The 23,701-nt window shown below is 35.6% G+C and overlaps 6 protein-coding genes across 7 annotated transcripts; 4 read left to right on the top strand and 2 right to left on the bottom strand.

Annotated features, from left to right (window-relative positions):
• Window positions 1-112: 112 nt before the first annotated feature.
• On the top strand, window positions 113-7,497 carry LOC105210195 (nucleolar protein 16). The gene is made up of 5 exons (XM_011181002.3): window positions 113-327; window positions 396-656; window positions 729-1,677; window positions 6,942-7,023; window positions 7,359-7,497. The coding sequence occupies exons 1-3, from the start codon at window positions 230-232 to the stop codon at window positions 967-969; spliced, it is 600 nt and encodes a 199-aa protein (XP_011179304.1). The 5' UTR covers window positions 113-229; the 3' UTR covers window positions 970-1,677; window positions 6,942-7,023; window positions 7,359-7,497.
• Window positions 7,421-10,585, top strand: LOC105210196 (elongation factor 1-alpha 2). Its single transcript, XM_011181006.3, has 3 exons — window positions 7,421-8,274; window positions 8,822-9,027; window positions 9,093-10,585. The coding sequence occupies exons 1-3, from the start codon at window positions 7,452-7,454 to the stop codon at window positions 9,450-9,452; spliced, it is 1,389 nt and encodes a 462-aa protein (XP_011179308.1). The 5' UTR covers window positions 7,421-7,451; the 3' UTR covers window positions 9,453-10,585.
• Window positions 10,586-14,619: 4,034 nt separating this feature from the next.
• On the top strand, window positions 14,620-16,219 carry LOC105210198 (tubulin-specific chaperone A). Of its 2 annotated transcripts, none has more exons than XM_011181012.3 (2): window positions 14,620-15,048; window positions 15,118-15,424. In XM_011181012.3, exons 1-2 carry the CDS (start codon window positions 14,840-14,842, stop codon window positions 15,245-15,247), a joined length of 339 nt encoding a protein of 112 aa, XP_011179314.1. In that variant the 5' UTR covers window positions 14,620-14,839; the 3' UTR covers window positions 15,248-15,424. The 2 variants fall into 2 exon arrangements, with proteins under 2 accessions (XP_011179314.1, XP_054091960.1); XM_054235985.1 differs by having other exon boundaries at window positions 14,906-15,048; window positions 15,118-16,219.
• A 58-nt stretch (window positions 16,220-16,277) lies between these two features.
• LOC105210199 (nucleoside diphosphate kinase) lies at window positions 16,278-17,211 on the bottom strand. The gene is made up of 2 exons (XM_011181013.3): window positions 16,944-17,211; window positions 16,278-16,716 (listed from the first exon to the last, which is right to left on the bottom strand). The coding sequence occupies exons 1-2, from the start codon at window positions 17,205-17,207 to the stop codon at window positions 16,384-16,386; spliced, it is 597 nt and encodes a 198-aa protein (XP_011179315.2). The 5' UTR covers window positions 17,208-17,211; the 3' UTR covers window positions 16,278-16,383.
• Window positions 17,212-17,634: 423 nt separating this feature from the next.
• Window positions 17,635-18,878, bottom strand: LOC105210202 (deoxyhypusine hydroxylase). Its single transcript, XM_029039029.2, has one exon. It carries the CDS (start codon window positions 18,684-18,686, stop codon window positions 17,784-17,786), a length of 903 nt encoding a protein of 300 aa, XP_028894862.2. The 5' UTR covers window positions 18,687-18,878; the 3' UTR covers window positions 17,635-17,783.
• A 439-nt stretch (window positions 18,879-19,317) lies between these two features.
• On the top strand, window positions 19,318-22,583 carry LOC105210201 (neurofilament heavy polypeptide). The gene is made up of 4 exons (XM_011181017.3): window positions 19,318-19,948; window positions 21,133-21,471; window positions 21,537-22,395; window positions 22,470-22,583. Exons 1-4 carry the CDS (start codon window positions 19,691-19,693, stop codon window positions 22,538-22,540), a joined length of 1,527 nt encoding a protein of 508 aa, XP_011179319.2. The 5' UTR covers window positions 19,318-19,690; the 3' UTR covers window positions 22,541-22,583.
• Window positions 22,584-23,701: the final 1,118 nt, after the last annotated feature.

Genomic DNA, 23,701 nt, shown 5'->3' on the forward strand with positions numbered 1-23,701 from the left:
TAACACAGATTTCAAATTGAGAAATGCTTTCGAATTTAAAGGCATCATTGAAATATTAAACATTGTATTCACAATAGTGCAATAAGCCAAACTACCGTGATTGTGCACTTGTTTTTGTTTACTTCGGTTAAATGTCAAAAAAATTTATATGAATAAACACGTGTAGTTGTTCATAGCATCTTAAGTATTTATTAGATTCAAAAATAATCAATCTAATAAGAGAAGAAAAATGAAAATTCGGAAGAATCATCAACGTAAGCGTTATCGCTACAATGTGAATAGAAAAACTATGAGAAAAACCCGTGAATCCACAGGAAAGATAAAAGAGTATGTCCTTATCATTACTTATGATATATTTTTATATACAGAATTATAATTATTTAATTACATTACAGCCCTGAAATGAAAAAACTTTGGATTGAGACAAAGCGTAATAAAAACTTCTACGAAATGGGTCTGTCTTCTAATCCCAATAAAGCAGTTCCTATTCCAAATTTTAAACAAGCTCGCATAAAGACAGTGAAGATAGTAAACGGTTTTATTGAGGAAGAAATAGATGATGAAGAACTCAATGAAAAGATAACAGATCGCCCAAGAGGATATGTCATAGAACAATTAGAAGCAGATGCGGCTGCGCCAAGGGAAAAACTCCTAAGGTAATTGCAATTGTAGTAATATATATTTACATGCATGCATCGCAATAAATATATTAATTTTTGATATTCTAGGCTACCTAAAAATTCTATCGAACATTTGAGTTACTTTCTGGACAAGTATAAATTTAACTACAAAGCAATGGTGACGGATAGACGAAATTATTTGCAATGGACATGGAAACAGTTTCGTATGAAAATAAGAAAATTTATGTCAATACCCGAACAATTTGATGAGTATTTGAAACAAAGAAATTTAAAAACCGGCGAAAAGCCAGCGTGGGAAGAATACGAGTCAGATAGTGAATGGAAGTAATTGTAAAATACAGTCATTGTTTAGTCTAATAAGGGTTAGTTTTAAATAAATTTTATAATAACTCAAAAATAAGATATAACACGACTTTATTAGAATAGTTTTATGTAAATATAAGTAATTTTCAAATCTGTCCCTCTTATGTTACCCGTCTGTGAAATGAGAGTGCATTGAGAAATTAGCATCTCTTTTTGGTGGGCACATGATGAAATCTGCATATTTTTAGCAGCAATGCGAATATTTCTTCTCCGCGGCGCTCTACCCGCCAAGATACCTGCAAATTTATTTCGAAGTCTCTTCTGTGCAACACATTCGAATAGGAGATATGAGCCAAGCATGTCGATAATCTAATATATGGGCGAAGCGACCATGTTCCTGCTTGCACTAGTTAAAGGGCGCATTATGCACCAGCTAGTGCATTCACTCGTTGCATGCTGCCTATCGACATAAGTATATATCATGTCTACATATGCATTCAACGTACCCCACTCGAATGAGGATGACGTTGGGCCCAGCATTGTCTGTAGTAAGGGTAATATGCGCCACAATACAGTCACAAACTGTGATTTCGTTAGCCAAATGCGTTTGTCGCCTGTAATGATGGTGGTGAAGAGATGGGCAATGGTAGTGGTGGCACTATTCCAGCGCATGTGCATCAGGGCCATTGTGAAAATCGGCCTTTCCGTCTTTTGTGCTCGAGGTAAGTGGAAGGTAATTTTTAACGTTTTGTGAAAATCTAAAATTTACAACCTAAAACCTAAACATCATTCCAAAAATTGTGTGAAAAAATATCAAACAAATACTGGGTAAGTTGAAAATAATATTATTTTCTACAATCTCATCAAGTTAATTGTGAAAATCTACATTTGAAAAATCGTCTGCCAAAAATGTGTATCACACTGCTATAAGTAAAGTTTTTTTTGTAAAGATGAAAAATGGATATCACAAAGCCGGCCGGTGCTGCTATGAAATCTCTCCCGGAATGAGGATATTTAAAAAATTTAAAGCAATAAAATTGCAATTTTTTTTAAATATGTGTTAGGGCAAATTGTATTAAAGTAGTTAACTTCGCACATCAAGCTGCAATAATGTATTTCAAAAGAAGTTTCCGTTAAAATTATTTAATTGGCTTAAAACAGGAAGTGTAATTTAAAAAAATAATCAATATAGGAAGGAACTTATTTTTAACATTCACAAATTTTTAAACTGGTTTAATTTGATTATTTAATTCTAATAATCAACTTAAATACCGCCGTTGTTACGATTTATAGCGTTATTCAATCAAATAAAGTATAACCCAAAAGATAAATGCATACAAATAAAGTATTTTGTTATTGTTGTAACAACAGAAAGTCAGCCTTATTTTTTTTCTGGAGTATGCTAGAAAGTTTAAAGGATTAAACACATTCATTCCAATCACTTAGAACCGACGTGAACAGAAAAATAGTTAGATTTTAAATTATAAGTATGATGAACTTATGACAAAAATTTTCAATGATATGCTGCATGTGAGATGCCCGAAAAATTTTTAAATTACACGTAGAGGTTTCTGTTTTCTTTTATTTATAAACAGAAGCAGAATAAATAACGAATATCATATAAAATCTGTTTCTGATCGTAAAAACAGAAAATAATTTATACCTAAAGAAACTTATTTAGTTTTGCTTAGAACTGAGTTTCTATGAAAATAATATCACATTCCAAAGATAACAAAAAAAAACCAACACTATATTGCAATAAAATTTTAAAATAAAGTGCATAAATTACATATGTATATATTTGTTTGGATCAATATCCTTATAACCGCCTTCTGTAATCTTTAGTTAACTGTGAGAAAAAGTTTACACATTTTTTCTTCACCGACCGATGTGGTGTACGGCAAATATGCAACTATTCGAATGCACCACATATGGTCATATATACACACATACTCAAACACCTACAGTTGTGATTATAATTAAATCTGTATGAAAAAGAAACATCCGTGTTGTAGGCAATTATTTCCACAATTCTTGAAAATCTGCGCAGTTCAATGCAATGGGATCGGCAGGAGGGAACAAACTGCAAAACTGACGCCCAGTAATTTGCACCAAATTATGAAAATGTCACCATCGTAAGACATACATATATGTATATACGTATAAATATATAAATATTTAAAAAGACAGCTAAAAAGCAATACTCGTGCATATATACATACAATTTTGTCCTGCGAGAAAAATGTTGAGTTAAATATACACGCAAACAATTATATTAAATTTTATATAAATTTTCCACGGAACTGATTTTTTATTATTTTCATAATTTTTATATTCATATTTTCCGCCAGATTTTCACAATAATATATACTCGTCTAGAGAATATACTTTTATATGTATGTACATATATAAAGGGTGCTTTTTTAGACATATGGTTTTCAAGAAGAAATAAAACGCATATAATTTAATATTATGACCAAGAATTTAGCTTTGTTATAAAGATAATGGTTTGCCATTATATTTTAAAAATGATTTCGAGCAAGTCTCGAATAAATTCCAGCTCAGAGCCCCAATTTTCGACCACTTTTTACGGCAATTGGGACCGCATGTCAGCACCAAACATTGTGGCAGGGTAATCCTGTTCATTATGAAATGGCAAACCTAAATGAATATAAATCAAGTAACAGGAGTCAAAAAACAACTCCAAACAAGTAAGGAAGGGGTAAGTTCGGGTGTAACCAAGTCCATGAAAGGTTTGAAACCACTAATATTAAGTATATGGGAGTTAGGTGAAGTTATGACCCGATGTCACGTATTTTAGACACGGATACATATTATTAAAATAAATATATTCCCTCCGAATTTCTTCAAAATATCTGAGAGACTTACCTATATTTTCGGTAAAAAGAATTAGAAGTACTGAGGTCTTATGTTCGATATATGGGGACTTGAAAATTTATGGTCCGATTTCGATGATTTTTAGAAGGGCGATGCCACACTAGAAATGTAGTATTTGTACAAAGTTATGCTCCGATATCTTCACTAGTGCTTACTTTATATATTGTAAAGTAAACGATTCAGATTGTATTCAAAGTTCTGGTATATAGGAAGTAGGCGTGATTGTGAACCGATTTGGCCTGTTTTTACAACATATCATTGGAATGTAAGGAAAATATTACAAACCGAATTTTATTGAAATTGGTCGAGTAGTTTCGGAGATATGGTTTTTGACCCATAAGTAGGCGGAACCACGCCCATTTGACATTTTGTATACCATTTTGAGTGTAGCTCTTCTGTAGCTTCTTTATAATGAAATTTAAGGTTCCTGTTCGTTTTCCTTACTGAATTAAAGCATTTTTAGAAGTTTTCAACGCAACCATTGTATGGGAGGTGGGCGTGGTTATAATCCGATTTCCTCCGTTTTTGGATTATATAAAGAAATGCCTGAAAAAAAGACTCCTAAGAGTTTCGTTGATATAGCTTTAGTAGTTTACGAGATATATACAAAAATCTTAGAATGGGGCGGGGCCACGCATACTTTCCCAAAAAAATTACATCCAAATATGCCCTAGAACAATCCTTTATACCAAATTTCACTTTCATAGCTTAATTTATGGCCTAGTCATAGCTCTTTATGTGTTTTCAGTTATCGCCATTTTGTGGGCGTGACAGTGGTCCGATTCCGCCCATCTTCGAACGTAACTTTCTTATGGTGCCAAGGAACACGTGTTCCAAGTTTCATTAAGATATCTCAATTTTTACTCAAGTTACAGCTTGCACGGACGGACAGACGGACGGACGGACAGACATCCGGATTTCAAATCTACTCGTCACCCTGATCACTTTGGTATATATAACCTTATATCTAACTCGTTTAGTTTTAGGACTTCCAAACAACCGTTATGTAGACAAAACTATAATACCCTCTTCGCAACTTTTGTTGCGAGAGTATAAAAAAGTATTGCATCATTGAAAAACACTCGTCTAAAAAAACACCCTTTACATGTATATTTATACTTTTTCAAATACCAAGCAAGACGACTTAACGCAGTGCTACAATTGCCATTACAACTACGAATTGCAAGCACATCCATGGAGGGATATTCAAGTATTTTTCACACCACATTGTTAGCTTATCGATGTGAAAATTTCATTTTGTATTCAAACGTTAATGAACTTACAATTTTGTCGACCAATGTTCAAAAGTAAAAACGACATAAATAAATATATAAAATAGGTATAGACATACATATGCATGTCCACTTTAGTGTTTGGCGGGTTTCACAAAAACACTGAAAGTAAATAGATATTCAGAGTACTAGATACTATATAAAGTTCAAGGTGATTTAGACATTGGCGGGAGTTCGCAAAACTTGGCGTTTTTATTTCATTCTCATAAGCTCACCCATGCGCTGAAAGAAAAGATTTGAAAGTGAAGCATGACTTTGGTGCGATCTTACTAACATAATAAAGTAATCACAAGCAAAGGTCGTCCCGCGACATGAAATGGGAGACCACCGAACATGCTCTGAAATGAAAGACATTATCATTTAAAAACATGAGCTGTTGTTATTGTAGCGGCAGGGAACATATCCAATATAATTTTGGAGATTCCTCAAATACTGCCAGTTGACAGTTCTTGGTCAGATAAAAATCCGGTTACGTAGACCCGACTGTCGTGGGAGCGGTAAAATCCATGAGTCGTGATTGTCGTGAGAACGGTAAAATCCATGAGTCGCCTGCGTCGGCATCTAGGTCCACTCTTTTCCGTATAACATCCTTAGCGCAACAACCGGCTGTACTGGGAATTGTCGAAAGCAGACACTTGCTCAAATTAAACTAAAACTAAATTTTCCTGCTTGGGTCTCAAAGACTTGCATATATGGTTTTACATATATTCATATATTACAAACACTTTGTACTTGAATTGATTTTTGAAACACAAGTCCACAGAAGGTATAAAAATATATAAACAAGTAGGAATAACCATAAATATTTGTCTAGTCAAACGCAACTGAGTAGTCATCTGATTCGTAATGCCCCAACAACCTAATCTACTGCACAAGCATAGCTCGAGCTGCAAGCGAAAAGCAGCGACACCACGGTTGAAAGCACCGACTGCAAAATGCTGGTTAAATAGATAGACAGACAAATCGACAGACGTACGTACATACAAATGTACAGCTGGATGGCACGACTGCGAACGTACTTTCCAATGCAGAAACGAATCCATTGCAGCCCAGCTGCCGATGCGCCGCACCACGACTTCCCATCAGCCGGCAAAAACTCTCGCTCCTTCTAGCATTTCTTTCATATTTCGTTGCACTCAAACCTGCGAACGTCGCGTACATGCTATGCATATTTTTGGGGATGTGCAATTGGGCCGCTTAACGTTTGCGGTGGCCGCGTCTGGCGGCCGGGTGGTTGGAGTACAGACATATGACTCCATCGCCAGAGATGGTTATTGATTTTTCATATAGAGAAAAGACGAAACTTTTGCACATTCGGTTGTGTTGTAGCGGTGCATAGACGTGCAGGCAGCGAAAATTGCACTACGTTAAAAGCAAGTACGGCTAATTGCTAGTTGAAAAATTCAAAATAATTTTTAATTTGTTTTACAAAAAATTCGGAAATTTTTTTTTTAAATATTTAACGTAAGTTTAATTAGTTGTTGAAGCAAATATACATTTTCAAATTGTGTTGTGATGCAGTGGGTGTAGCGGTAATTGTTGGAAACCTTTAGTTTGTTTAACAAATTACTAAAAAAAAAAACATATTATTTTCAGCAATATAGTTGTGAAAATGTGCATTTATTTGTGCGTTATGTGAAGTTTTTCAAATGCGTAATAGTTCAAATTTGCATATACACAGGAATTTTCAACCTACACTAACCCCCAGCCGACACACACGACCCCAACCTACCCCAACTTACTTTGACTCAACCCAATGCGTTCAAACAGTTATGACAAAATTTTACAAATTTCACTTTTTTTGCAGAGTTTTCTTTAATCTTTGGCTTTCGACAACTGTGCGGACAAAGGGATTTTTATTTGCTTCCTTCAAAGCCGGCATCAAACAAGTAAGTCTGCATAAAAACTGCATGTAGAATATATCTATCTATCGTATGTATATCCACATGTATGTACCTGCATTTTCATATATCATTTGTAGTTATATTTTGTACCCTCCACCTATATCCTTCGTCCAGCCACTAACCGGCGCACTCAGTTCTCAACTTTGCAACACCCCATCCAACTACCAAACACTCGTCGTTGACACTTTCATTTCAACTTGTCGATTCAACGACAAGTGTACTCGCATACTTCATACTCATACCTTAGCGAATGCCGTCAATTACTTACGATTTATATTTCACTTTTTATTCGCACATTTTTTCCGCCTGAAACGTAATAGCGTTCACAGTGTAATCGGTCATATCACAGTTTAGCAGCACGAAATCTCGTCGGAATTTAGAGCAACAGCGTGTTTGAAGCTTAAACTTGCAACATGGGTAAGGAGAAGACTCATATTAATATTGTCGTGATTGGTCACGTCGACTCGGGTAAGTCCACCACCACCGGTCATTTGATTTACAAGTGTGGCGGCATCGATAAGCGTACGATTGAGAAATTTGAGAAAGAAGCTCAGGAAATGGGTAAGGGCTCCTTTAAGTATGCCTGGGTCTTAGATAAACTGAAAGCCGAGCGTGAGCGTGGCATAACCATTGATATTGCTTTGTGGAAATTCGAAACGCAGAAATACTATGTGACCATCATTGATGCGCCTGGACATCGTGATTTCATTAAGAACATGATTACCGGTACTTCGCAAGCCGATTGTGCGGTATTGATTGTCGCAGCCGGTACCGGCGAATTCGAAGCCGGCATCTCCAAGAATGGTCAGACGCGTGAGCATGCTCTTTTAGCATTCACTTTGGGTGTTAAGCAATTGATTGTTGGTGTGAATAAGATGGATTCTACCGAGCCGCCGTACAGCGAGACACGCTATGAGGAAATCAAGAAAGAAGTCTCATCGTACATCAAGAAGATCGGCTATAATCCGGCATCGGTGGCTTTCGTACCGATTTCTGGTTGGCATGGCGACAATATGCTTGAACCATCTGAGAAGATGCCGTGGTTCAAGGGTTGGACTGTGGAACGCAAGGAGGGTAAAGTGGAGGGCAAGTGTTTGATTGATGCGCTGGACGCAATTATGCCACCGCAGCGGCCCACCGACAAGCCATTGCGTCTGCCATTGCAAGACGTCTATAAGATTGGCGGTATCGGCACAGTGCCAGTGGGACGTGTGGAAACTGGTATACTAAAACCAGGTAAGTGAGAATAGCATAGTTGAGTCATATTGGCTGAGTGAAAGAGATGTTGTTATGTAAGTGTGTGAGTGTGTGTAACTGCGTTCAAGCTCGGCTACCGGATATGGCTGCCACATATTAACAAAAACAAAATATGTGTATGCATGTGTAGTCAGCGTTGTGTGGGTGCGAAATTGAGTATGAAAGCTGTTGCTGCAGCTGTTGAGAGCGCAAACGAAGTTGCAAAAGTGGGTCGCCAGTGCTCATGCAGTGCATATGTATGTGTGAGTATGCAGCACAGCTTTCTGTACTTTCTTTTGTTGCATAACTCGGCACATTTCGTTGAATATTTTTGTGCTGACCAGATACTTACTGAAAGGGAGTATGTGGGCTCCACGTCCGGGTAACACCGAAACGACTGCAAGGTACGCTTGCGTGTGTATGTACTCAGCGAGTAATTAGTATATTATTATCCTTACATATATTATATATTCGCAAATTAACTGTTTGAGTTTTGATTTTTAATAAGTGTGAAACTGCATTCTGCCACATTTCGTTTTTTTCGCAGGTATGGTGGTGAATTTCGCACCAGTCAATTTGGTAACTGAAGTAAAGTCTGTGGAGATGCACCACGAGGCACTCTCCGAAGCTTTGCCCGGTGACAATGTTGGCTTCAATGTGAAGAACGTTTCCGTTAAGGAGTTGCGTCGTGGCTACGTAGCGGGTGATTCGAAAAATTGCCCACCCAAGGGAGCCGCTGACTTTACAGCTCAGGTGAATTACTTTCAAACACCGCTAAGATTGCATAATTTTAATCCATTTAATTTGGTAAAACACAGGTGATTGTGCTTAATCATCCTGGTCAAATTGCCAATGGTTATACTCCGGTATTGGATTGTCATACCGCTCATATTGCATGTAAATTTGCTGAAATCAAAGAGAAATGCGATCGTCGTACTGGTAAGACCACCGAAACTGATCCGAAGGCTATTAAATCCGGTGATGCCGCTATTATTATGCTTGTGCCAACCAAGCCGTTGTGCGTTGAAAGTTTCCAAGAGTTTCCGCCGCTTGGGCGTTTCGCTGTACGCGATATGAGGCAAACGGTCGCAGTGGGGGTCATTAAGTCGGTCACCTTTAAAGAGACAACCTCGGGTAAAGTCACAAAAGCCGCCGAGAAGGCACAGAAGAAGAAATAACTAGAGTGCCAGCAGAACGTTAAATCACAACAACTAATAATTATGCAGCAATTAAAGCAAATACAAATACAATTTGTATTATCGTCATCGTCATCAAAAATGTCGTTGTCAACCGAGTCGTTGGCGTTGTCATTTTTATTACCGCTATCGAATGTTATGTCGAAGTGGTGCTTAACAATGGCAACAGCAACAACTCGAAAAGCAACAACAGCAAAAATACTATATAAATCTCAAAAGAAAACATTTAATAAGCATAAATTTAAAAGAATACTACAATTTACTATTATCAATGATATGAATATGAATATGATAAGAAATTATTATGATAGTAATGCTATGACATTCAATGTGAGCAACAACATCAACAACATAAATAACATCAACACAAAGAACACCACTAAATACCCATTTATGTATCACCACACCAATTATTATCTGTATGCTTCATGTTTCAATTACTACAACAATAACAATGCTAAAAGCATAAACATAAATCCCAAATCCATTTCCTTCGACCAAACTTCATCCGCAGCAGCAAAAATCTGGTCATCATTAGCAATGACGAACGCCATATTGGCCTCCCCGCTTACACCGGTTGGGTCAATTGAGAAGGCATCATTCCCTACGCAAGTAGCCAATAACAAAATAAAAGACACTGGAAACATAAAAATCACAGATTATGCTATAACTCTTTCAAATGCTAATCCATCTTCAATCACTAATTCAATTACGTCAATTTCTTCCACACAATTCATAGCCATACGTGCAGCAGCACGTTTAGCAAACAATACCAAACTAATTATATTATTATTTTCAATTGTATACTATATTTATAACTTTCTTAATCTATACCGTCATCGCAAATCGTTTCGCAGGAAATCCGTATATAACGCCATTTTGAAAATAACCCCAAAGTCATCAACTAACCCATACAATAATGACTTTATCGCACTCAACAAATGGTCATACATTTCATAATTGGAATCCTCTACAAATCAGTTGACCAGATTTCATACATGATTAACGCTCATCACAATTTGTATACTAAACAATGTCAACTTATCCCTTATCGTATTCCCTCATTAAATTAGTGATCACCAGTGTACATTTAAATGTACACGAATTCATGAATTTCCTATAGTGTATACGGATTGTACTGTATTTCAACACCAAACTGTGAGACTCAATCGAATTGAATTCATTTTGTTATTAATTTTTATAATTATTATTAGTTTTTTATATGGTATTTTAAAACACAACCAAAGTTGGTAATACTCTTAATCGCCACATCCAACATAAACAACAAACAGACGCACTCCACTAACAAAACAACATAAACTCCGTTTTCTGCAACACACTCCACCCACTTTGACATCATAACAATTGCAAAAGTGTCAACGCCATTTGCAAATCGCAATCTGCATAGATGAATTAATCAAACAGCGTACATTTAAACAAAAGTCCCAAAACTTGCATGGCATTCTAGAAATCTAAAGACCAAATGGGTTTGTTGTGCTTGTCGTCAAGTTTCATTTTCCCACAGGCTTATTGCCAAGGTCATGCATATATGTACGTACATTTGTAATCAAAACTTGGAAAGAAAACATAAAATGCAGAGGCACCTGCAAATTCACACACATCAGCTGAGACACCTACATACATACATTAAATACAATACAACTAATCACTTGAATGCATAAATGCAAAGCATGAATAGACAGTGAATGTGTACTAATTAAAAAATAAATAAACGAAAAATCCAAAAATATGCATACATACATATATGAAAATAAATATAAATAAATGTAAAAGCTGGAGTTGCTTAAATAAAGATGAAACATTTCAATGGTATGATTGAAATCGACAATTTTAAAATTCGAATTGAAGAATAAAGAAGGCTTAACCAACAAAAAAAAACATGTGCACCGCTTGTAAGGAGACAAATTATTTTCAAAAGGTAAGATAAATTTCTTAGCTATTAAATATTAAAAAGTATTTGATTTCACTACTTCGTTAAACAATTTTGTTGATACTCTTTGTGTTCAATTCTGTTGAGGCTTAAATTACCACTAGTGTTAGTATTAAAGTTTTTTCTTTGAGGTTAGGATCGCTTTATGTTCAATCAACCCATAACTGCGGCATCTACGTACCTTTTGAATTGCTTATATAACAGCGTCTTTATTTCCACAAACAACCACAGCCTTTTTACTTTGCAAATTCGAACTATGTTGTTTATTTAACCGTAGATTTAAAAAAAGTAGCAGTCAACCCACCAGCGAGCTTTATGGTCTCCGATGTTAAATCTATACTTCTATACTAATATTATAAAGAGGAAAGGTTTGTTTTTTTGTTTGTATGTCTCGAATAGGCTCCGAAACTACTGAACCGATTTGAAAAATTCTTTCAGCGTTGGAAAGCTATACTATCCCTGAGTGACATAGGCTATATTTAGTTAAAAAAAAAATAGGGTTCCTTACCAAAACTCCGATAATGTAAAAAAAAATACCAAAAAACTTTCTTTAATCACGAATGCTGCGAAAACGATTGAAGATATAACAAAGTGATGTACTACAAAAAAACGTCGCGATATCATATCTCTAACTATTATAGTTTTTTCACAATAAGCGATTTTATATAAAAAAAATTAATTGAAACCACTACTTGAAAAGGCTCTTATTTGTACCTTTGTATTAATCCTTATCGAAATAAATGATTTATTATTTAAGATCGCTTCAAAACCTTTATATAACTTTTTGAATTATTAGATTCTGACATTCCATTCAAAAGATATCACGAGTTAAAATTTTTTAAAGTCGCTCGGCGGCTAACTATGCGTTGTAGAGTTGTAGGCGTAACTCGGGCACGGAGGTACGGGAGGGGGGTTAAGATCACTCGCGCGGTCGGTTCCCTACTGAATGGTCGTGTGCGGAATTAAAAAAAAATTTCGCTTAATAATAATATAATATAAAAATGAATGGCTGTTCGTTTGTCCCACAAAAAAACGAGAAAAAGACGAGAACCGATATGGCTAATTTCAGTCTTGAAATATTCGTGGAAGGCCAGAAAAAGATTAGAAAGTGAGTAAATATGGAAAAATTGCGAGGAAGATAATTTTTAATTGAAGATAATTTTATTCGATTTGACAAGAAAAATATAAAAAGAGAAAACAAAAAAATAATATTTTGAAGGTTGTCATTGTTGCTTTGTTAAAATATTTTTGTTATTGTTCAATTTTATAAGGTTGTGTCGATAGCCCAAAACATTTTGTAATAAATAAGGAAAGGCTAAGTTCGGGTCCAACCGAACATTTTATACTCTCGCAATTTATTGATGTAATTTTATTAAGATAACACACAATTTGTTATCTCGACGAACAAAAATTAAACTCTACAAGTCCCTCCTCATTCCCGTCCTACTTTATGGTGCAGAAGCGTGGACGGTGTCAACATCCGATGAGACGGCACTAGGAGTTTTCGAGAGAAAGGTTTTGCGGAAGATTTACGGTCCCTTAAACATTGGCAACGGCGAATACCGCAGAAGATGGAATGATGAGCTGTATGTGTTGTTCGACGACATAGTCATAGTCCAGCGAATAAAAAGACAGCGGCTACGCTGGCTAGGTCATGTTGTTCGAATGGACGAAAGTGCCTCAGCTCTGAAAGTTTTCCATGCAGTACCCGCTGGTGGAAGCCGAGGAAGAGGGAGACTCCGATGGAAGGACCAGGTGAAGAAGGACCTGTCTTCACTTGGTATTACCAATTGGCGCCAAACTGCCAAAAGGAGAGATGCGTGGCCCGCTGGACTCGGCTATAACCGCGTAGGCGGTGTCTACGCTAGTCAAGAAGAAGAAGAACACACCATTTGACCTATATATTCGGCATAAAGTCCAATAGAAAATCATCATATGTAGTATATGAGGGCTGATGTAATTCCAGAACCAATTCGGCCTTGAAATTACTCCTAAATTGCAAATGAACGAAACACCAGTCGGCAAAATCGCCAAAAATAGCGCTATAACGAAGATTTTACAAATATTCAAGAAGTCGCTGGAGGTACTGCACAGGACTTTAAAATATCTTGATTGTCGATGAACGTTTTTGGTGGAGCCAGGATTCTGTTAGCAGGTGATTTTCGCCAGACTCTTCCAATTATTCCTGGATCAACTGTTACTAACGGGCTAATCGCATGCCTAAAATCATTTAATTTGTGACGACACATAAAGAATCGCCCATTAATAACTAACATATGAGTGTTTTTGCAACAATATCAAATTGCGATTGTAGAAGCAGTTGGCAAATGACACCTCGATGGATTAATAGCATTTCCAACAGATTTCTGTCACTTCATTGACTCGAAAGAGAAGTTTTCCTGACATGAAACCTCAATATGATAACCATAAATGACTGATTGAATGACCTATATTGGTGGTAAAAAAAAGATATCGATGATCTTAATGCGACAATTTAGAATTTCGATCCAAGAGAGTTGACACAGCTACAAACCAGGATGACGTAGTCAATTATCCCAAACTATTTAAAATTGCCTGTACTATCACCACTCACTTTGCAATTAAAAGTAGTGTGAGTTGTCATCATGTTGCGTAACATAAATCAACCTCGAGTAATCAATATCGTCGCCGAATCCAAGATTGGACCAACTTAATTTAATGTATACCTTAGCCACAAAAACCTGTGGCCGGGTCTGCTAGTATACAATATACAAGTGCATATGTACGTAGGGCGCGGTTTCCCAAACAAAAGTGCTTGAATATTTTAGATTATTTATTTTTATTAATTATTTACTATTAAAGTTTAATAAGTAACAGATCCAACCTTAATCTATTTGCATTTCACTTCAATACCGGTAAGTTACTCTTTTCCGGGATGTGCATGAAATTAAATGAAATCGATAACAAAAACGAACTAACCTCCAAACAATTGCTAAAACAAACCTACATAACGTTACATTAGACATTTCGGAACAAAACGCTTGATCTGTTTACGTATTTGAAAGTAAAAATTTAAAATTATCATAATTAATGGTTTTAATTTTAATTAATCCACGGAATAAATAAACCAAAGAATGTATTTCTCACTTGGGAGTGTATATGAGAATGGTCATCCAATTCCACATTATCTATTGTGAATGATACAAAGTTCAGCCACTGTAGCCACGTTCCACAGCATGTGTACAAACAAAAGCAATGCATGTAATTGCGGAAAATGCCGGCAGAATTTCTGACTCACTATTTGTGACTAAAAGAAGACATATAAAACAAGCTTTGTACATTTCGTCAGGGTATAATTTTTTAAGTTGACTTTAAACCAAGAAACAGTCAGAACTTTCTAATAATTACTTGTGTACCAGTCGACAAGTTATCAGACTTCATGGCCGATCCACGTTTGCGACAATTGACAATCAAAACTGGCGTTGTAAAGCGTTTGACAAAGGAGAAAACAGTTTGTGAGAAGGAAGTGGTGACAGAGCAGAACCGTTTGGAAAGATTCAAGAGTGAGGGTGCAGATGAGCATGTTCTAAAAAAACAAGAAGAAGTCATAGCCGAGTGTGTGATGATGCTTCCAGACACATTACGCAGGTGAGCATTAGTGAACAGATGGCTTAGATAAAAGCATTTTTTTGAACAGATGTTTACTAATATTTTCAGATTGAGAAAAGAGTTAGAAACTCTTGAAAAATTCTTGACAGAGGAAGTGGAGCTGAAGGAAACAAAAGAATACGAAACGGCATTACAGATTGTAAACGATGCTAAGGAAGTGATAGCGAAAAAGGATTAAGCAAATTGATAATTTCAAATAATAAGTTTAATTTTTTTCACAAGCATTATTTACTAACTCTTTAATCACATTAATGTTAAATATTCTCCAAGAGACTTGCATAAATAATCACAATGCCTAAAACTAATGAAAAAAATTTAAATATATCGCTATTGAAAAGCAGTATTAAAACAATAATTACAAATATCAAACTATTAGAAAATGTAAAATCCACTAACGAAGATTGTGGACAACTTGTTGATCGATTGAAGCAGCAAACTGAAGAATTACTACAGAAAGTGGAAACCTCACCATTAGAACGGTTATCTAAGGTGTTGAAAAAGAGGAAACTAAAACGCCATCGCAAAAAATTTAAATTAAAAGAAATCAAAGCTGAAGTTAGGAGTAGAAATATAACCCAAGGCCTGAAGTCTAACGAAATTTCAAATATTCTACAAAGCAATGAATATCCTGCGACTCTTTCTTATGGAGAACACACATCATCCTTAAAAAAACATCAACATATTCGTTTGCTGAAACAGCATGATGCCCAACGCTTCCTCCGAACTTTTGAATTGTTCAAGATGTTACATTTTTCACGAGGACAGAACATAAACCATACAAATGAATTTGCTGAACAACTACTTGATTTACGGGTCTCTTGGAGCAAAATATTGGAAGAAAATAAGCTGGAATGTACACAGGAACTGCGCATAGAAGATCAATGGAATGATATATTTTTTGGTTCTGCCGAACACTCGTACTACGACGGTGATCAAAAAATTAGTGAATTCCTGCGAATACGACGTATTTGGGACAGCTATTTGACGCGTAGTAAACATGGATCTTCTATACCTAGTGGTTGGGTCCTTCCAAGTGAAAATGCCCTTTCAGAATGGCAGCAGTACAGAGCCATGTGAACGTACTTAGTGATTTGCTGCATTTAATTGTTTATGTAATACTTTTAAAAATAATAAATAACACCGAACATAATCTTAGCTCCTTTCATTAGATGTCGATGAAGATTTTAATATAACTAGCAAATAAAACATTTCATTATATAAATCACTTTTATTGGAATTCAGTTGAAAGCAATGTACTTTTTTCTTAACCTTTCACTTATGTGCTAGTTCCCATGCTGGCAATTGAGTTAGATTTTATTCATATACCCAACCCTCAGCGGCTGGCTGCCATGAAACCAGCTCCTTCTCGTTGAACCAAAGGGCGATTTCCTTATTTGCCGATTCAACAGCGTCGGAGCCGTGAATAATATTACGACCGACTTGGATACAGAAATCACCACGGATGGTACCAGGCAGGGAGTCAGCTGGGTTGGTAGCACCCAACATTTGACGACCTGTCTTTACGACATTCAAACCCTCCCAAACCATGGGAACCACAGGGCCGGAGCTCATGTAGTTGACCAAACCGGGGAAGAAGGGACGAGCAGACAAATCGGCATAGTGCTTCTCCAAAAGGTCCTTTGATGCCTGCAAATACAAATTAAATAATATATTTTAAAACTGACCTTCCACTATAATTTTGTTCTTCTATGTGAAACCAAAATGTACACATGTGGCAAAATTCACTGGATAAATTAACCTAACCACACTTTTATCCCTCGGGGAAAAAATTTACACTGGAAAGTCCGAAATTCCAATCAACCCTATATACAGTTAATTCGATTACGACTATTTTCACAGCCCTATCTACTCACCCATGTGAACTTCATGGCCACCAATTTGAAGCCCTTTTGTTCAAAGCGCTCGATGATCTTGCCGACGAGTCCACGTTGGACTCCATCGGGTTTCACCATGATGAAAGTGCGCTCCTTATTTGCTGCCATTGCGTACGAGAACAAAGAGAAGAATGCCAAAATCGTACCAATCATGACAGCTTTTTTGCCTAGCAAATTGATTAGCGAAAACGAACGGTTGAAAGAGCGGGAAGGCAAGTTTTCTTGTTGTTGCGCAGAAATCATATTGGAAATTCGACAAATAAAAGCCGGTGCTAACCAGAGTTGCAAAGCACATACACGTCTTTCCATTCGAATTAAAAAGGGTGCACTTTAAATACAACTATGAAAGATAATGGAATTTTATAAAAAATAAACACACTTCCTTTATATATAAAAAAAAAAAGATTAGAAAAAATAAAATGTTTATTCTTTTACATGCCTGTATGACTTTTTAATTAGACAGATTTGAATTATGAAGAAAGTAAAAAAATATTCGGTCTTATTACCGTTGTCGTTTCCAAGAAGGTTTGACATGTTTTTAACACCTACATAGGAAGAATGCGAAAGTTTGTAACAAAATCAGCTCTTTGAACATTTTTGAATAAAAAATCGTTTTCGCTGTTTTGAAATGTTTACACTTTTAAGTTGGCGTAAATGATGATTGAATCCGTTTTAGTGAATTTTTAATCTAATATATTGTTTTTACCAAAATTGTTTTCTCATATATATTTACATATATGTATATTATTGTTCTAAAATATAAAAATCTTAATATGCGTTTAAAAGGATATATACATATAATAGGGGTTTATATATAACTTATGTGCTTATTTTGCCCAAACTATCGGCATATTGAAACTCGGGGCTGTTCTCGTACTCGCACATATCCAATGCTATTTCACAGCTCTCCTTTACAACTCGTTTTTCATCCATCGCATAACGACTTAATATTTTGACACATTCCTCCGTAGCGATTGCTCCAAGTGCCTCTGCGCATTCATGACGCACCATCTCATTTTCATTGCTATCTTCCAAGTTGTCCTTCAAATAAGGAATACTACATGGTTCTTGTATTTGTCCCAATACAAAGGCGACCTCATGTCGAAATAGTGCTGAGCCATCCTTTAAACCTTCTGCGATAGCCAAAACACTTTCCGTTGTACGCAAATTGCGCAAACTGAACATGGCACGATATCGGTCAAATAAGCTTTGATTTGGATCTAGGTAGATTAATTTTAAATCTTCAACGCTCTTATTGCCGCCAATTGGAGGGGAGGGATCGACTGATGCATAGGGATTGTTGTCATCCACATTTTGACCACTCTCCAGCCAACGAACACGATCTAATGCAATTGAACATGTTTCTGCAACTTCCACCACAGGATCTTCCTTATACTGCTCCAATATTGGAATGACCTCCGGAGCACCAATAGCGCCAAGCGCTTCACCAGCCTCATGTCTTACCATAGGTTCTTGCGTTGTATCCGCCAGTACTTTTGTGAGAATGTCAATGGCTTTTTTATCCTGCATCTGTCCCAGACAATAAGCTAGTTCATGTTTTAACAAAGCTGAGTCATCAGTAAATCCCCGACTAATTTCTTGAATTGCTTCAGCTCCTCCAAGATTTTTTAGTGTAAATAAAGCACGAAAACGTTCTTTCAAAGGACGTTCCTTATTATTTAACACAGCGCCAATGGCTTTTAATTGCTCCTGATTAACCATGCTCGCAGTAGCTTATTTTTAAATAATTTCAAGTTAAGCGATGAAGAAAATCAACGTGTGTGAGTGTTTACATTCTCAATTCTGAATTGACATTTGTTACAGGTGTGATATAGGGTTGCTGGAGGTCTTTAATATTGTTTTAAATAAAAGTTTAAACGAAATATAAACTGATATATTTTAAAATAAGAAATTAAGGCAATAAAATATATGAGTTTATTATACTAAAAATTGCGTGAACTTAGTTAAAAATAGTAGAAACAAGTATATGTATGTATATATGTATATGCAAAAGGTCACTTCGAGTGAGATCGAAATATCAAAAACAACTCTGAGTTTATGAAGCAGAAATACCAACATCAGAATCATTCGTTCATAACATCTTTTCAAATTTCATGTTTCGTAGAAATTCAACGAGTTCATTTCTAAAGCACGTGCTTTGAGAGGCGAGTGTTATTTAAATTTTGAATACTTTCTACACATACTTTTTATTTGCAAACAACACCGCCAGCTAATAGTTTTTATTTCTGATTAGGAAAATTTTTATATAGATATATATATACATATTCTTTACGAGAACAATTTCTCAACGATGGCACCACTAGTTTACGCTAAAGAAAATGCAACACTGAGTTTTAACGTCATTCGTTCAAAAGAAACGAGTAATTAAGTTGAACGGATGCGCGGCGTTACGTTGTGAAGTGGAAAATTTATTTTATAAAATTTACATGTTTTCGTGTACAACAAATTTATAAATTACCGGAATAAGTGACTTTAAAAAGTTGTAATTGCATAAACAATAAAATTGTATGAATATTATTAATCCTTATCGCAAAAATATTGTGTAAAAAGGTGCAGTGGAAGAAAATTTTCGTTGTGCGCGTTGTTGTGAATCACGTATATAGAATAACATTGAAAGCGCAAAATAAATTTGACTTATTGGTACGGAATATCTGTGTCGCGCAATTGAAATTAATATAAAATATATTTTAAAGAAAAAAGTTAAAATGTCTGAAGTTGCGAATAATAGTGAAATTCAGCAGAGCACTGTACCAGTTGAACAGACGATTGTTGAAACGGGGGAAACAGTGTCGACAAGCGCGCCCACGTCGACTGAGGCAGAGGAGATATCAACTGCGGCCGAAAAGCAAGTGGTCAACAACAGCATTGAAGCTGAATGTGCGTCAGGCGATGCGGGCACTAGCGCTGCGGAGGCGGCCAAACCAACGGAATCTTCACCTAAAGTGGAAAGCAAGAAGACTCCCGTAAGTATCAGTAAATTGGTGCATTATCGCATAAAAAAATGTATGCATTTTGTGTGCGGGGGGTTGCGGTAATTAGCGTCGCAGTGTGATAAAATCCAATATAAGCAGTGTGCAAGCAAAGTTCTACAAGTCTCTTCCGAACTATCTGGAAAATTAAGTTTTATTTCCAATTGTTAATATAGATCCATTTAGTTTCACAATTATGACATTGCTTGCAATAACCGGAATATGCATATATCTAAAAAGGTTAATGTGTATGTGTATGATTCTTATGAAAATATGTAAATAGATGATAGAAACAGATAACTCCAAATATTTAGAAATGCTGTAGTAAATGTGGGATATTTATTGTTCGTGGCATAAAATGCGCGCGTTTTTCCCATCTCACTCTCTCTCACTTTTAATACTTTTTTGGCTGTTGTTACCTCATACCTTTTATGTTTCCACATCACCCGCTCCCGATATTTTCCTCTCTGTTACATCGTTTTGTGACGTATTGAAAGCATTATCGTAGCAGCGACTTTGCTGCTTTACCTTGTCACACGTTTTTTCTATTTCACTTAACGTTTCTTTTATTATTCCGTCTATAATTCAACTCTTCACATTACGTTTTGTGTAGTCAGTTATCGTTGCTTTGCTTTTTATTAGTTTCTCCTGTTTTCTGTTTATACTCGCTGCTTGTTCATCAATGCAACGAACGAGCTGAATTATGCGCTTAAAGCGTGTTTGTTTTATATATTTTTTGTATGTTTCTGAGGTTTGCTGTACTTCATATTACTTCTTGTGATTCGTTGATTTTGCGCGCTTTTTGTTATAATATACTATCGTCGATATAAGTTGGGGTAGTTTAAATATTTTTTCTGTACTTGTTTTGTTACGTACTTTCTTCGTTTTTTAGATCTTTAATTTATGATTGCTTATTATTAAAATATGGTGATATGTCAGAAACCATGATTTCATATAGCAATTTTCCTTATCTCTATATTTTTGTTTTCATTAAATTTTAAACGAATTATAAGTGAATCCCATAGGAAGAACTTAAAGCATTTTAAAGAAATATTCCCCAAAATATGTATATATGTAGTCTGTACTTGATGATAAGGTTAACCATGAATACTTTTTTAATTCTTTATTTTGTTTTGTTTACTATTTTATTTCATATTTTCTAATTGGTCACATATTAGGCGAAACGCACACCTTCAAAACGGATGTCTTTCATAGAACGGGCGCAAAAGGAAAGTGAAGAGCTTGTTAAAAATATGGGTGGTAGTTTGGAGTTAGATGGTGGAAGACGTACACGGTCAAGCACACGTGGTACACCAACGCGCGCTTCTGCGGCATCCACTCCACCACCTGCGAAAAAGGCGCGTACATCTCCGGCAAATGCCAGCAGCACTCCGTCCCGTGCTCGAGGTCGTGGAAGGAAGATTGAGATATCAGAGGATTCGGAAGAAACCAAAGAGGTTGCGGAGCCAAAAGCAACTAAAACACCAGAGAAGTCTAAAAGCCCAAAAAAGAAACAAGTTAGTTGTTAAGGATCATCTCAATTGAATTAATAATAAATATTAATTTTATGTTTTAATTCTAGGCTTCTTCAAACAAAGTGAACAACGCATTAAAAGAGTCGTCCGAGCCTGACACTGAATTATCTGCCCCTGAAGAAGTTGCTGAAAAGTCTACAGAAAACAAAGAGGAAGAATCGGTACAATCATCCTCAAGTGTGGAGCAATCTGAAGACCAAACAGATGCTAAAACCGAAACGGAAACTATTTCAGAAGATAAACAGAACAAAGAGCAAAATGTAGTTCCTACAGAAGTGGAACAAGATTTATCAGCTGAACCTAATGACAGTGAAACACCAATGGACACAAGTGAGCCAATATCGTCTGAAGAACCAATAGCCACAACACCAACTTCTGAAGCTAATGTGCCAGAAGAACCTGCAGATGTTGAAATTGTTCCAGTAGAAATCACAGAATCAACTAACGTAGAAGGAACAGTTGCGGTGCCAAAAGATGTACCCTGTGAAGCAATGGAAGTCGATTCAAATTCAAAAAGCAGTGATGTTGAGCTCATTGAATCTACACCGTCTGTTATTCCACCGACAACAAATGAAAAGGATAGTTCTGCGCCGCTTGTTGAATCCCAAACGAGTCAAGAGGTTGTAACTGAAGAAGAAAAATCAACAATTGAAGAACCAGCTAAAGATAATGAAGTTGAAAGCGAGGTAGACGCTAAGGCAGAAGATACACCACAAGCGCCGGTCGCTTGTGATGTGGGGAGCGTGGAACCGAATGCAGACACGTTACCTGAAAAAAATGATGTTTGTGCCAACAACGTAAAAGAAGATGTGGCTGCGGAAAAACCAGCTACTGTTGAAATTGAAAATTCAGAAATTGAAGCGAATGCCAACAATGATGAAGGTGTTAAGCCAGAAAATGAGTTGTGTAAGTTAATTCGTATAAAATAATTCTTAATAGTTCATTAGATAATGTTTTTATTTTTAATTGGTTCAATGTAGGTGTACCCAAAGTCGTGTCGCCATCAATAACCAATGCAAATTCAGATGGCACTGTGGCAACGATTTTGTAAATGTGACGTACAACGACTTCAACATTTATTACAATAGTTAACCGTTATAATGCCATAAAAGGCAAACACCGTTAAAATCACCACAATATGGACGCAACATTAGTTTACTTGTATTTGTGGAGTGGAGAAGTATACAAAATAAGGAGGAGTAATAAGTTGCCGAGTTGACAAGCCATTTTGTTATGCACGAATGTCTACCACACAACCCGCCTGAAATATATTTATGGACGATTAGTTTTATATTTGTTTTCATACTTTATTCTTAGATTTACTTCTCTATTTTCACTGCAGAAAATTTCAATGGACAAATTTTATGCATCAATGGATAAGAGTTAATTAATATGTCGCGCTACATATATTTTTTTTAATTGGACTACAGATACACAAATGTATAATGATATATTATATATATAATTATATGCAAAAATATCAATTGTATATTGTATAAATATACAACTAATTTAGATTATAATAACAATTCAAAACAATAAAAAAAAACAACATAAACAATCATTTATTGTTTTTATTGCAAAGTTTACAAAATGCAGTACATTTTATAAAAATGATAAAAATAAAAAAAGATAAACATGTGTATGTAATAGTGGACGAAATATGAGTGTGATGATGTGTGAAAAATTTTAATTATAATTAAAACATTTTTTGCGAGGGAAATTTATTGCTATATAAATGAAATGTAAAGTAATGTTGTATATATTAAAGAGATGAATATTAAGAGCAATAATATATTAACATTAGACTAAATATACATTTGTGTCAGAAATCTCTTAAAGCTATTATTTTCAACAGCAGTTTTTACCTAAAAATACCGAATGGTTTTTGTTTTGATAAAGGGTGGTATTTTTAGATTATTAATGTGCTTTTAAAATTTTAATCCTGAAAATGTATTACCAACAATAAGTACCCCTTAAAAAACGTGTTTGCTATCTTACAATAAATGTATAAAATATACCTTTTTGTATGAAAGGTATGAATGTACATCCCCACACATTGCAAGAATTTAAATGTTTTTCTACACACTCTTATAAATCAATAAACATAGTCACAAGCATTGATACTGCTTGTTAAGAGCAAACGAAGGTAAAAAAAAATAATGAAGAAGAAAACCACCAAAAAATATCAACAAACTTAATTGTCTAACGG

The sequence above is a fragment of the Zeugodacus cucurbitae genome, chromosome 2 (assembly GCF_028554725.1).
Source record: "Zeugodacus cucurbitae isolate PBARC_wt_2022May chromosome 2, idZeuCucr1.2, whole genome shotgun sequence".
NCBI classification, from domain to species: domain Eukaryota; kingdom Metazoa; phylum Arthropoda; class Insecta; order Diptera; family Tephritidae; genus Zeugodacus; species Zeugodacus cucurbitae.